We start from the raw sequence: 14,179 nt of genomic DNA on the forward strand, positions 1-14,179 counted from the left end.
TATCATTATTTATTTTAAAATATTTATTTATTTATTTATTTGGCTGCGCCAGGTCTTAGTTGCAGCACGCGGACTTCTTAGTTGCAGCATGCATGTGGGATCTAGTTCCCCGACCAGGGACTGAACCCGGGCCCCCTGCATTGGGAGTGGGGAGTTTTACCCATCGGACCACCAGGGAAGTCCCACACGCTCCACTTAGATGTGTGTTGTGTGCTCTGCTATTGATTGATTGATTGATTGATTGCCTCGCTGCATGGCTTGTAGGATCGTAGTTCCCTCAACCAGGGGTCAAACCCGTGCCTGGAAGCTCAGAGTCTTAACCACTGGACAGCCAGGGAGTCCCCAAGTGCTCTGCTTTTGTGTTTCTTCTCCCCACCCCCAATAGCATGGAATTCTCTGCCCGACCTGGCTCTTTCATTTGGCCTATGGGTTTCCTTCCCTGCCAACCCCATGGGCCATGATTTATTTAAACTGCTATCCAGCCCCTGGAAATTTAGGTTTTTACCCCCTGCCTCATACAAAGTAGCCATGAATACCTTTGAATGCCTTTGAAGGTGACTCGCTGCAGTTTTATCTGCAGGATAACATTCTAGAATTTGGATTACAAATAGGTCTGAGGGTACTTACATGGACATAGCCTCAAATTGTCCTTCCAAGCAAACATTGTGATACTGACCCTCCCGCCAGAGGTGCACCCTAGGACCCGTTTCCCCACACTCTCACCAAAGGGTTTTCCATCTTTGTAATCATGATGGGGAGGGTGTATTCCAGGGTAGTTTTAATTTTTATTAGGTCACTTGTGAGTTAGCCTGAGCATCTCTTCAGATGTTTAAAAGCCCTTGGAGCGACTTCCCTGGAGGTCCAGTGGTTAAGACTCCGAGCTGCCACTGCAGGGGGCACAGGTTCAATCCCTGGTCGGGGATCCTGCATGCTGCAGGATATGGCAAAAATAAATAAAATAAGATAAATTAAGATTTAAAAAAGAAAGAAAGAAAGAAAATAAAAGCCCTTGGAGATCCACTTGTAAGTATGGATCCAAAAGAATTGAAAGTAGGGACAGGAACAGATGTTTGTACACCCGTGTTCTTAGCAGCATGATTCACAGTAGCCAAGCGTCCATCTGCGGAGGATTAGATAAACAAAATGTGGCATATGCATACAGTGAAACTTCATTCAGCCTTAAAAAGGAAATCTGACACCTGCTACAACATGGATGAACCTTAAGGACATTACGCTTAGTGAAATAAGCCAGTCACAAAAGGATAAATACTGTATGATTCCACTTACGCGAAGTCCCTAGAGGAGTCAGATCCATAGAGACAGAAAGTAGGAGAGTGGGTGTCAGGGGCTGGGGGAGGGGGATGGGGAGTCAGTGTTTAATGGGGACAGGGTTTCAGTTTGGGGAGAAAAGAAAGTTCTAGAGATGGATGGTGGTGATGGCTGCACAGCAGTGTGAATGTACTTAATGCCACTGAATTGTGTACTTAAAAATGGTTAAATGCTAAATTTTATGTTATGTGTGTTTTACCACAATTTAAAAAAATCTCTCTTTGTGTGTGTGTGTATATATACACGTATGTATATGTAGGGGTGTGTGTGTGTGTGTGTGTGCATATATATATATATATATATATATATATATATATATTTGTATTTAAAAAGCCAAAAAATTACCCCCCCCCCCAAATTTATAAAAAGCCCTTAGAAAGCAGTGTTCAGGGTGCAGATTCCAGGGCCCCAGTCCCAACATTGGAATGAAAACCTCCCTTTGTTCTCAGACGTCCTCCAAATCCTGCCAGGTCTCACCAGATGTGGGCCTTGAGGGCAGCAAGGCCAGGGAAGCAGAAAGAACCCATCCAGGGTCTCCCCAGAACCAACTGGGAGTCCTGGCCTGGCTGCTTCAGGGGCAAGCAGCTCTTCTGGGTAGGCAGAGCCTCCCTCCCTGATGTCCTCCTGTCTGTCCTTCCCGCTGTCCCACCAGCTTCATGTATTGGACAGACTGGGGAACCCCCGCTAAGATCAAGAAGGGGGGCCTGAATGGCGTGGACGTTTACTCGCTGGTGACGGAGGACATCCAGTGGCCCAATGGCATCACCCTGGGTATGTTGGGAGCACAGTGGTCCTGTGGGGTCAGGCACAGTCTGGAAGAGAGGAAATGGCCACGGGCCTCCCTGAGATTTTATAACCTGAAACTCAGCTCCCATTCCCCCACATACCTGCATGCGGTTCAGGCTCACACATGGGGGTGGGGATGGGGGCAGGGTCTGAACTGCTTTCCTGGGCGCATCTCTGCTGGGTCCTTGGGGGTCTCCCTCCTGTGGGGAGCAGCGTGCCCAAGCCCCAAGCACCGCCCCCCGCATCACGTGTGACCACTCCTTGTCCCCCCCACCCCCATCTTGGATTCTAGATCTTTCCAGCGGCCGCCTGTACTGGGTCGACTCCAAGCTGCACTCCATCTCCAGCATTGATGTCACCGGGGGCAACCGGAAGACCATCCTGGAGGACAAGAAGAAGCTGGCGCACCCCTTCTCCTTGGCCATCTTTGAGGTGGGTGCTGGGGGCAAGCGGTTGCTGCTTCCGTGCTTCCGGGAATTCACGGTCAAGTGCTGCTGACTGAGCATCACTTACATACAAGGCGCCAGCGCTCCTGCTAACAGGTCCACACACATCGTGTAGTCATTCAAGCCCAAACTAGGTCAGAAAACTGCTGGTGACCGTGAAGAGGTCTTAGACCAGGAATTAGGGATTTCCCTGGCAGTCCAGTGGTTAGGAATTAGCACTTCCACTGCAGGGGACCCGGCTTCCATCCCTTGACGGGGAACTAAGATCCCTGCAAGCCGTGAGTCAAGGCCAAAACAAAAGGATGCTGCTCAACACCCTGCAAGAGAAGGGGGTGCCCATCAGGAAGGCTTATGTGGCCCTAAATAGCATCCCAGTGGGGAAACTCTGCTCTAAAGAATGTTGCTGTACAGCTGACCCTTGAACAACGTGGGGTTTGGGGCACTGACCCTTCACACAGTCGAAAATCTGAGTATAATTTAGAGTCGGTCCTCCGTATCCAGGGTTTGTTGGTATCTGTAGTTCCACATCCGTGGATTCAACGAGCTGGGCATCGTGTATTTACTATTGAAAAAAATCCACGCAGTTCAAATGCATGTTGTTCAAGGGTCAACTGTATTCGTAAACCCATGTTCAAGCAGCACGATCCACAAAAGCCAAGAGTTGGAAGCAACCCAAGTGTCCATCAGTGGATGACTGGATAAACACAATGCGGTCCATCCATCCAATGACATATTATTCAGCCCTAAGAAGGAAGGAGATTTTGACACCTGCTATAACATGGATGAACCTTGGGGACATTATGCTCAGTGAAATAAGCCAGGCACAAAAAGACAAATACTGTGTGATTCCACTCATTTGAGTCCCTAGAGGAGTCAGATTCATAGAGACAGAAAGTAGAATGGTGGGCGCCAGGGGCTGGGGGAGGGGGATGGGGAGTGAGTGTTTCATGGGGACAGAGTTTTAATTTGGGAAGATGAAAAAGTTTTAGAGATGGATGGTGGACACAACAATGTGAATATACTTAATGCCAAAGAACTGGACACTTAAAAATGGTTAAGATGGTAAATTTTACATAATGTGTATTTTACACAATTATTATTATTTTTTATTTTTATTTTTATTTTTTTGCCGTGCTGCTTGGCATGTGAGATCTTAATTCCCTGATCAGGGATCGAACCCACGTCCCCTGCACTGGAAGCGTGCAGTCTTAACCACTGGACTGCCAGGGAAGTCCCCACAATTAAAAATATTTTTAAGAAAAAGAAAAAAGAAATGATGCTACCACCCAGCACTGCTTGTTCCCCAGAGAACCCCAGTAACCTCAAGGGGTGTGGAGACAGTGGTCTGTGTCCCAGCCCCATGGTTGATGGGATCTGTCATCTTCCTTAACTCCCATGTAGGATAAAGTATTTTGGACGGATATTGTCAATGAAGCCATTTTCAGTGCCAACCGCCTCACGGGCTCGGACATTAATTTGATGGCAGAAAACCTGCTTTCTCCAGAGGACATCGTCCTTTTCCACAACCTCACGCAGCCGAGAGGTAAAGATGGGATGGCCACCCCCACCTCCACGTCCCTGCCGGCACTCTGGAATTTTCTAGAAATTTTCTGACCTCGTTTTCACCCTGCCTCCCTGCCTTTTCCGCCACAGGGGTGAACTGGTGTGAGAGGACTGCCCTCCGCAACGGTGGCTGCCAGTACCTGTGTCTGCCAGCTCCGCAGATCAACCCCCGCTCGCCCAGGTTCACCTGTGCCTGCCCTGACGGCACGCGGCTGGCTGAGGACATGAGAAGCTGCCTTGCAGGTGGGGGCACCAGTCTGCCTCCTGCCACCCTTGCAGGTCAGCCCAGCAGCCGGACCTTCCTGACCCTCACTTTACTCATTCATCAAATGGGAGAGCGAGGCCCCAGGAGGCCCTTGTAAGGCCTTTCTCAAATGCTGGGCGCATCAGCACTGTGCCTGGCAGGGAGATGGACTCAGTTCACCTGTAAGGTCTAGTTCTCTCTTTCCCAGACCTCTTGGGTGGGGGAGGGACTGATTTTATTTATTTATTATAAATTTATTTATTTTGTTTATTTTTGGTTGCGTTGGGTCTCTGTTGTTGCACGCGGGCTTTCTCTAGTTGCGGCGAGCAGGGGCTACTCTTTATTGCGGTGCGCGGGCTTTTCATTGCAGTGGCTTCTCTTGTTGCGGAGCATGGGCTCCAGGCGCGCGGGCTTCAGCAGCTGTGGCGCACAGGCTTAGTTGCTCCGCGGCATGTGGGATCTTCCCGTACCAGGGCTCTAACCCGTGTCCCCTGCGTTGGCAGGTGGACTCTTAATGACTGCCTGCGCCACCAGGGAAGCCCGGGACTGATTTTAGATGCAGACACTGAGGGAGAAGGTGGCCCCCTTTTGATTCTCCTCATCCTCAGAGAAAGTCTCCATTTGGGGCCAGTGTGTCTGTAACACTTAGGAATCTTCCTTTTGAAAAACAATGTGTAATATAATAACATAGATATTGGTGGGTTTGTATTTTCAGTGCGTTTATCTTCAGTTATTTCTTTGTGGCCCATGGCACTTGCTTCCTATCCGTTGTCAGCAGCAGCGCAGCTATCAGTGGGGCTCAGGCTGCAGGGCACTCAGGAACTGTTTATTCTTTCAGAGACTGAACCTGCAGTGACCACCTGGAGGCCCTCCACGGTCAACTCGACAACCGTGGGTCCGAAGCGCACAGCCAGTCCTGAGCTCACCACGGCAGAGTCAGTGACGATGTCCCAACAAGGTAAAGGCTGGGGTCACCCTGGCCCCGGTTCATTGATATGAGCATGTTGGTGAAGAGACAGAGTGGATTTAGTCTTGGCTCCTTTTCTGTCTCTGGCATGGTGGAAGCCTCAGTTTCCCTACCTATAAAATGGAGCTAATAACAGTGCCCACCCACCTTCCTGGAATAGTGGGGATCACATGGGCTTTTTCAGGTGTCTGCCCAACAGGGCCAGGACTAGCATGAGGCAGGTCAGGCACTCCCTGGGGCAGCATCTAAAGGGGGCACCAGGGACTTCCCTGGTGGTCCAGTGCGTAAGACTCCGAGCTCCCAGTGCAGGGGGCCTGGGCTTGATCCCTGGTCAGGGAACTAGATCCCGCATCCCACAACTAAGAGTTCGCATGCCGCAACTAAAGACCCCCGCAGGCCACAACTAAAGAAAGACCCACCCCTGCATGCCACAACTAAAGATTTTGCATGCTGCAACTAAAAGATCCTGCATGTGCAGATCCCGTGTGCCACAACTAAGACCCGGAACAGCCAAATAAATAAATATTTTTTTAAAATAAATAAATAAAGGGGGCACCAAAATACCCAAGATTCAAATAATATTTTAATGCAGTATTTTTAAAGAAAATCGAATCCTCAAACTATGGCATGTGGGGTCAGCCACCTGTTCTAGTAAATAAAGTTTGCTCAGAGCCAGGGTCTCAGTGAGGCAGGATCTTGCAAAGTGTATAGTCAGATCCTGTTTTCCTAAAAGTTTTGCTATTTTGGTCACCATGAGGTATCGGCATTAATTTTTCTTTTCTTTTCTTTTTTCTTGGCCGCGCCGCGTGACTTGTGGAATCTTAGTTCCTCAACCAGGGATTGAACCTGAGCCCTCAGCAGTGAGAGCGCGGAATCCTGACCATTGGGCCGCTAGGGAATTCCCGTTGGCATTAATTTTGATTTTTAAAAACAATGCAGGGACTTCCCTGGCGGTCGGAGATCTAAGATCCCGCATGCTGCACGGTGTGGCCAAAACAGGAGAAAAACAAAAAAACAATGCATTATAATATTACTGGCTTACTGAGTTTTGGGGGGACCCCTTTAAATTTAGTGCCTGGGACGAGTCCCTCTCTCTCCTCATCTTAGCCCACCCTCAAGGTCATGATCTACCTCCCCAGCTGGAGGAGGTGAAAGCTTGGCTCTCAGTGAATTGGAGCCCACCATTTGCTGCTTTGTCCAGCAGAGGGCGCCCGACCCCGTTTTTGAGCAGCCCGGAAACAGAGCTCAGACTTTTTTGGCCAGGAGAAAAAAAAAAGGCACATCAGCAAGTTTCAGACTTTTTTTTTTTTTTTTTCCCCTCAGAGTAGCTGAATCCTTTGTTCAACCATAAAGGAAATAAAACTGGAACTATATGGTTGAGGGAGGCCCAGAACCCTTCTCACTTGAAGGACCACTGCTTAAAAAACCGTTTCACAGATGGGCCCGTCGAGGGCTTCTCGAATTTGGCAAAGGAGCCCTTTTAAGGGAAAAATTTTTCAAGGACACCGATGCTGCTGCCCAAAATTATTTTTGTGACAAGATTTCTTAAATATGCGTAAGTGTAAAACTGCATGTAAACTCTGTCCACAACACGTGTGACAGCGGATTGAATTAAAACCCAAAGGATTTGAACACAACCAGAGACGGTCATCACTGTTCACCGGCCTATGTGTGGCTTGGATGTGGCTTGTGCAGTCTTCCCAGCTCACTGGCCTGTTTGTAGGCCTTTAAACTTTCACGTGCACGGCCCCTCACATTGTCCGGCCCAGGTGCACGGGCATGGTTATATAATGAGGTTCCCCCCGCTTCTAATATTTCTTATTAGGTGGGGACAGCTGGCGCAGGACTATGGGGCTTTGGTGCGATGCAACCCAGGCACTGGGATTGCTGAGTATTACAGGGACAGAAGTTGGCCTCGGCCCCATCCAGAAAAGGCTCCTTGTCATCAAATGCAGAAGCAGGTTGAAAAATTCCACCAGTGACCTCGCCAGCCACTGGGAGTGTATCTGTAGGCGTTGGTCTCAGGGACCAGCAGTCCCTTCCCCAGTGCCTTGTAATGTGAGGCTAAAGGACCCTCTTAAATTTGCCCCAAATCCCATAACCCCGATTGCTAACAAGCGAGGCCCTGGAGGAAGCCAGCCCGGCTCCTCTCACACCTGGGAGATGCTCCAAGTTCCTTTGAATGTTTGAGGACACTGAGAAATGTCAGGCATTTTCCTTTGCGGGTTGTCATCATACACCTGCTGTGTTTTCCCGCCCCTCACTGGGGAACTGGGCCTCACTTTCTCCCTTCTCCTTCGCAGTCCTGGGTGATGTTGCCGGCCGAGCGGATGCGGAGAGGCCCCAGGGCGTGGGTGCTCTGTACATCGTCCTCCCAATCGGTAAGCCTGTGGCCGGTCCTCCCCTGGTTCCCGGGTTCCTACAAAATGATCTCCGTGCCCAGTAAGCCAGTCTGGTCCACCTTTCCTCCAGGAATGGGGTAGCCCTGCTGCGCATCCTGTTCATCACTGGGCCCCCCTTCCTAGCTTCATTTACTTAACAAATACAGTTGAGCGCCTATTGTATACCAAGATTGCTTCCGGGCACTGGGGACCCAGCCCTGAAAGAAACAAACATTCCTCCCCCCAGCCCCCACCCCCGCCCTGGAGCTGACGGTGAGCAGAGTGGGGCAGTCGGATGTGTCACATGGGGGAAGTGGGGCTGGGCCAGGGTCCCCGGTGTGAGTATGGGCGGCCTCACCAACACCCAAGGGATGGGAGGGCAACCAGCAGGGGCGCCTCCTGGTGAGCGGTTCTCTTGCAGGGGGCAGTTTGGAGATTTCTGCTTCCCCCCCCCCCCCCCATCAATCATGGCTTGGTCAGCATCACACCCATTTTTCCTTTTCGAAAAAAGTCCTTTCAAGGTGTCCCTTCACAGAGATGAGAGATCTAAGTGCCCAACAGCTGTGCGCTGTGGGTTGGCGGCTGGGCCCCTTACCTTCCTTGGGGCTGCCGGGGGCCCAGCAGAGCCTGAGCCTCTCCCACCCTCTGGACCAGAATATTTTTCAGACCTGGGCCGGGTGAGCCATTGGCTGTTCCCTGGATCTGGGGGAGGGGGTAGGGAGGGGACAGGAAGTGCCACCCCAAGGCCCACCATAAAGGATGCAAAGAGGGATCCAGCCCCACCCAAGTTCAAACAGAACCAGAGTACACTGTGGCCCTGTATGTAGAGAACAGTCCTATTTCTGAAAAAGCGGCGGCTCCCATGTGACTAATCACAGAAACAAACTGGAAGAATTGACAATAGTTGGGTATTCAGAGGGTGAGGCAGGGCTTCCCTGGTGGCGCAGTGGTTGAGAGTCCGCCTGCCGATGCAGGGGACACGAGTTCGTGCCCCGGTCCGGGAGGATCCCACATGCTGCAGAGCGGCTGGGCCCGTGAGCCATGGCCGCTGAGCCTGTGCGTCCGGAGCCTGTGCTCCGCAACGGGAGAGGCCACAACAGTGAGAGGTCTGCGTACCGCCAAAAAAAAAAAACCAACAACAAAAAAAGAAAGAGGGTGAGGCAGTCACAGTGGTCTTCAAGCTAGAGATCTGTTATGCTCATAGATAGATTTTTTTTTTTTTTTTTTACAACGGGCAAGTACTGCTTTAAATGCAGAATAAAAACCTTTACAAGTTGAAAGGGCCTGACAGCTGAAGGCAACATCTCTCCCCTCTCTCCCCTCTCCCTGCAGCGCTGCTCATCCTCCTGTGCTTTGGGACCTTCCTCCTCTGGAAGAACTGGCGGCTTAAGAGCATCAACAGCATCAACTTTGACAACCCTGTGTACCAGAAGACCACGGAGGACGAGGTCCACATCTGCCGCAGCCAGGATGGCTACACCTACCCATCGGTGAGCCGCGCCACTTGGGACCTCGCTGGTGCCCGTGTGTCCGTCTGTGTGTCTGTCATGCCTCCTCAGGGCCAGGTCCTCCCCGAAGAGCAGACATTCTCATGGTGTGGGTACGGGGCCAGAGGATAAGCAAAAGGATCGTAGGTCCGAGGGTGAAAGCCAGAAGGGGGACAGAGAGTGGTTTGTGGGGTCTGGGAGGGAGGGGATGCAACTTTAGGTGGGCAGGAAGGCTTCTCTGAGCAGGGAGTGTATGGTGTGCAGAAGGCACCACCTGTGCAAAGGCCCTGTGGTGGAACCCTGCCTGGTGTGTTTGAGGAGCAAGGAGGCCACCAGTGTGACCGGAATGGAGAGAGTGGGGGAGGGTGGGAGGGGACAGGGCAGATGGAGCAGCACCCTCGGAATGAGGTGGGAGCCACGGAGCCACACGATCAGACTCGGGTGGTCACGGCGCTCTCTGGTGGCTGTGAGGGAGCAGGCTGGGACCAAGTAGCGGAGCTCCGAGACCCGGGGGGAAGCCACTGTGTGGGTCCAGCGGGCAACGCGTGGGGGCTGGTTGGCCGGAGGGGCCAGGAGGGAGTGAGGCGTAGGTGGCCTCTAGCCATGTTTACTGTATGTTGGACTGATGGTTTCCGGCGTTTACCGTTTTGTTGACAGAGACAGATGGTCAGTCTAGAGGATGACATGGCGTGAGCTGCTGCCTTGAGTCCCGTCCCTTCCCGGAACCTGCCGCTGGTCAGTCGCTGGCAGGAAGAACACTTTCTCCCCGGACCCTTGACCTGCCTCAAACCCTTCCTGAGACCTCGGGCACCAAAAGTAGTGCTGGTGGTTGCAGCCCCGGAGCCCGTCTGCCTTGTCTGCCAAAGCTTTGTTTTATATATTTATTTGTTTGGGAGGCAGAACAGGCTTCCGACAGCGCCCACGGATCGGGTTTGGGTTGCATTTTTTTCTTTCTTTACGCTTAAAGGAAAAGAGGAGGAAGGCGGACGAGCTGGGGGATGTTTCTGAGCTTCTCTCCTCCTTGACGTGCTCTTCCCCCAAGGGAATGATGGACGGAGGGACACGGAGCGGGAAAGCTAGTGGCTTTGAACGCACCAGAGCAGTTGCTTCCAACAGGGGCCCGGGGAGCTGCTGCTTCACGTGCCCTCCAGCTCGAGCCTCACACTCAGGACTGAACGTGTTTACCTCTGCCTGCCGAGCTGATGGGATGGCCAGTGTTGGCCTTTGCTCTGCCACCCACAGGTTAGGCTCAAACTAGGGTTTTCCAAGCTGGGTTTGCCCTCCCCTTATGCTGGGGAAGGGCCCCTGGTGATGGCTGGCTCCAGCCGTCTGGGGGTGGCACCCGCTGAGCCCTATTCATTCACCAAAATCCGGCCATCCCCAGGGAAAACCTGAGCCACCTGTCACCCTTAATATGTATTAAGTGCCTGAGACCCCATTGCCTTGTGCGTGAAGATAGGTGGCTCCGACCTCTAACTGTGTCCCTCTGTCTGGGTGTGGGTGTCTGGACCCCAGCCCTGCCCCTTGCACTTTTTCAGTTTAGTTGTACACTGTGTAAAGTCGACAGTCTATTATTATTTTGCACTGCTTTCCGTTCTGGTTCTGTTCTGGCTGGAGAGAGTCCAGGTCGGTGATGGTGCGGACCTGGCCCCTCTCCCAGCACGTAGGGAGACGTGCGTGAGGAGGAAAGGGTCGGCCTGATCACAACTTCAAAGCCAAGATCAAGATCGAGACTATCTGGCTAGTGTTTCCACTTCTGTGCAGATGCCCCCCGAGCCGTTCATTTCCCCAATAAGCTGGTCATGGTTGGCGGGGGGTCCATCTGAAACGTGCATGGCAGGTCTGCCCTGTAGGATATGCTCATTTGTGACCACAGAGTGGGGGTGGGGGGGTGCCTCCCCCGGAGACTCTCTGAGGGGACTGTCTGCTGTACAACCACAGAACATGGCGGCCCTGCAGGAGGCTGTGAATGCCTTTTCTCTTTCTGAAGCATGTAAATAGATCCCCGGGCAGACAATGGGAGCTTTTTGTTGTTTGCACTTTGTATATTTGTTGAAACATTTATCACTTATATGTATATAAAAAAAGATCTATTTATTTTTGCAAACCCTGGTTGCTGCATTGGGGGAAACTGTCTCTGAGACGCCTCGTCTTTCTGTACAAAAAGATTATTCGCGCGTGCTGCGCGCAACGCTCTTCAGGAGAATCAGGTCTGCGTTGTATATATGGGTTGCTTTTCCGGGATGGGTATCGCTTTTTAAACCACTGTATAGAATGTTTTTATAGCCTGAATGTCTTACTGTGATCGATTAAATTTCTTAAAGTATTTGGCTAAACCAGAAGTGCTTTCTTCCTCTGTTCTCTGGCTCCCTCCATCTGTTGAGGGACTAGACTCCCCGGGAGAAGGCTCTGGAAAGGGAACATCTCCCCAGATCTCCAGCAGGCTGCAGGCTCTCGGGGATATTGTGCTCAGCTGGGGAGCAGCTCTGCTGGGTGCTTCCCTGAGTTGGGGTTTTGCTAAATTTCCTGCTTGTTCATTCAATGAACAACGGGCACCTGTTGCGTGCCAGGTCCTGTTCTAGGCATGTGGGACACTGCAGTGAATAAGAGTCCATGCCCTTGGGACTTCCCTGGAGGGTCCAGTGGTTAAGACTCCACGCTTCCAATGCAAGGGGCGGGGGTTCGATCCCTGGTCAGGGAGAGCTAAGATCCCATATGCCGTGTGGCACGGCCAAGAAAAAAAAAAGTTATATATATAAAAAAAAAGAGTCTGTGCCCTCAAGGAGATGACGTTTTAGAAGAGGAAACAGATAGAAAAAATTATATTTTACAAGATTATTCTGGAAGAATATTAAAAAGGAACTGAGTGGCAGGAGGCTTTTTTTATTTTGGGGGGTGTCGGGGAAGGATTCTCCTGAATTTAGTCCTATTAAATTCGTTGCTAAGATGGAAAAAAATCGAGAGATTTCACAACACAAATCCAAATAATCATAAATTCAGGTGAATCTGGCTACATCATGGAAACATTTGGCCAGAGCCATGGGTGTCAGGGTACGTGGGCTGCAGTCCACCTCAGTCCCCTACACCCTCATTCTCTTGTGCACCCCAGCTTTACCTGAGTCTGGGCCTTGAGGGCATTTCAGACCCCTGTCTTAGGGCATGGCGGTCAAGCCACAAATAGTCCTGGCACATCAACTGGGGAACAGTCAGGAACATAGCAGGTCACTGGATAGAAAAAAACAATACAGGGATCTAAGCATAACACACCAAATGGGCAAATCATAATGAGATGCCACCTCACACCCATTAGGATGGCTGTAATGAAAAACAAAAAACAAGACAACAAGTGTTGGCGAGGGTGTAGAGAAACTGGAACCTTCGTACATTGTTGGTGGGAATGTAAAATGGTGAAGGCACAGTGGAAAAACGGTATGGCGGCTCCTCAAAAAATTGAAAATAGGACCTCAAATTTTTTAAATTAAAAATAGAACTATTGGGACTTCTCTGGCGGTCCAGTGGTTAAGACTCCACGCTTCCACTGTAGGGGGCATGGGTTTGATCTCTGGTCAGGGAACTAAGATCCCGCAAGGCGCGAGGCATGGCCAAAAAAATTAACAATAAAAATAGAACTATGATGTGATCCAGCAAGTCTACTTCTGGGTATATATACACAGAAGAATTGAAATCAGGGACTTAAACAGATATTTGCACACCCATGTTCTTAGCATTATTCACAAAAGCCAAAAGGTGGAAACAACCCAAGTGTCCATCTGCAGGTGAACAGATAAATAAAATGTGTATATATACAATGGAATATTATTCAGCCTGAAAAAGCAAGAATATTCTGACACATGCTCCAACATGGATGACTCTCGAGGACATTGTGCTACAGGGAAATCAGCCAGTTATAAAAAGGTAACTACTGTATGGCTCCACTTATATGAAGTCCCTAGTGTAGTCAAATTCCTAGAGACAGAAAGTAGGACGGTGGGTGCCTGGGGCTGGACGAAGAGTCTGGGGAGTTGGTGTTTAATCGCTATAGGCTTTCAGTTTTGCAAGACCAAAGAGCTGGATGGCTGGTGGTGCTGGTTGCACAACAATGTGAATGTGCTTAAGGCCGATGAACTACACACTTAAACTTGGATAAGATGGTAAAGTTTACGTTATGTGTATTGGAGCACAACTGAAAATAATGCTAAATAATACTTTTTTTTAAAAGACCAGGGGGCTTCCCTGGTGGCGCAGTGGCTAAGAATCTGCCTTCCAATGCAGGGGACACGGGTTCGAGCCCTGGTCCGGGAAGATCCCACATGCCGCGGAGCAATTAAGCCCGTGCGCCACAACTACTGAGCCTGCACTCTAGAGCCCGCAAGCCACAACTGCTGAGCCCGCAAGCCACAACTACGGAAGCCCGTGCACCTAAAGGCCGTGCACCGCAACAACAGAAGCCACTGCAATAAGGAGACCACGCAACGCAACAAAGAGTAGCCCCCGCTCTCCCCAACTAGAGAAAGCCTGCGGGCAGCAACCAAGACCCAACGCGGCCAAAAATAAATTTATTAAAACAAAACCAAAAACCCAGGGAATTTCCTCGTGGTCCAGTGGTTACGGCTCCACGCTTCCACTGCACGGGGCACAGGTTTGATTCCTGGCCGGGGAACTAAGATCCCAAATGTCGCAAGGCGCAGCCAAAAAAACCACAAATGGGGACAATGAGGCATCTAGAAATAACAGCAGAAGAAGGGGTGGCATTACTGGAGCCCAGGAGCTGTGGGAGCCTGGGAGGAGACCCCTCCACGGCAGAGAGAGAGGAGAGAGACTCCGTCCTCTCCCCTCCTCCGGGCCCCCCTCCCGCCAGCGCCCCCATGGGCTGAACCCAGCAGGACCTGGGAAACAGGGTTCCCTGCAGGAATGGGCCCAGGGGCAGGGGACCCAGAGTGTCAGGGCAGCAGATGGGAAAGAGCGCAGACTGGGCC

The 14,179-nt window shown here is 51.0% G+C and overlaps 1 protein-coding gene across 2 annotated transcripts in view; it reads left to right on the plus strand.

Moving 5' to 3' along the window:
- Positions 1-11,059, plus strand: part of LDLR (low density lipoprotein receptor) — a 35,419-nt gene extending 24,360 nt beyond the window's left edge. Inside the window, exons 11-18 of one of the 2 annotated variants that reach the window (XM_082837046.1) lie at positions 1,982-2,100; positions 2,408-2,547; positions 3,963-4,104; positions 4,215-4,403; positions 5,207-5,326; positions 7,639-7,716; positions 9,049-9,206; positions 9,861-11,059. In XM_082837046.1, the coding sequence (XP_082693172.1) occupies positions 1,982-2,100; positions 2,408-2,547; positions 3,963-4,104; positions 4,215-4,403; positions 5,207-5,326; positions 7,639-7,716; positions 9,049-9,206; positions 9,861-9,896 (982 nt within the window). In that variant the 3' untranslated portion in view covers positions 9,897-11,059. The remainder of the gene's footprint in view (positions 1-1,981; positions 2,101-2,407; positions 2,548-3,962; positions 4,105-4,214; positions 4,404-5,206; positions 5,327-7,638; positions 7,717-9,048; positions 9,207-9,860) is intronic. The other variant, XM_082837047.1, reaches the window with a different exon arrangement.
- Positions 11,060-14,179: the final 3,120 nt, after the last annotated feature.

Source organism: Leucopleurus acutus, assembly GCF_964270905.1.
Source record: "Leucopleurus acutus genome assembly, chromosome: 3".
Lineage (NCBI taxonomy): Eukaryota > Metazoa > Chordata > Mammalia > Artiodactyla > Delphinidae > Leucopleurus > Leucopleurus acutus.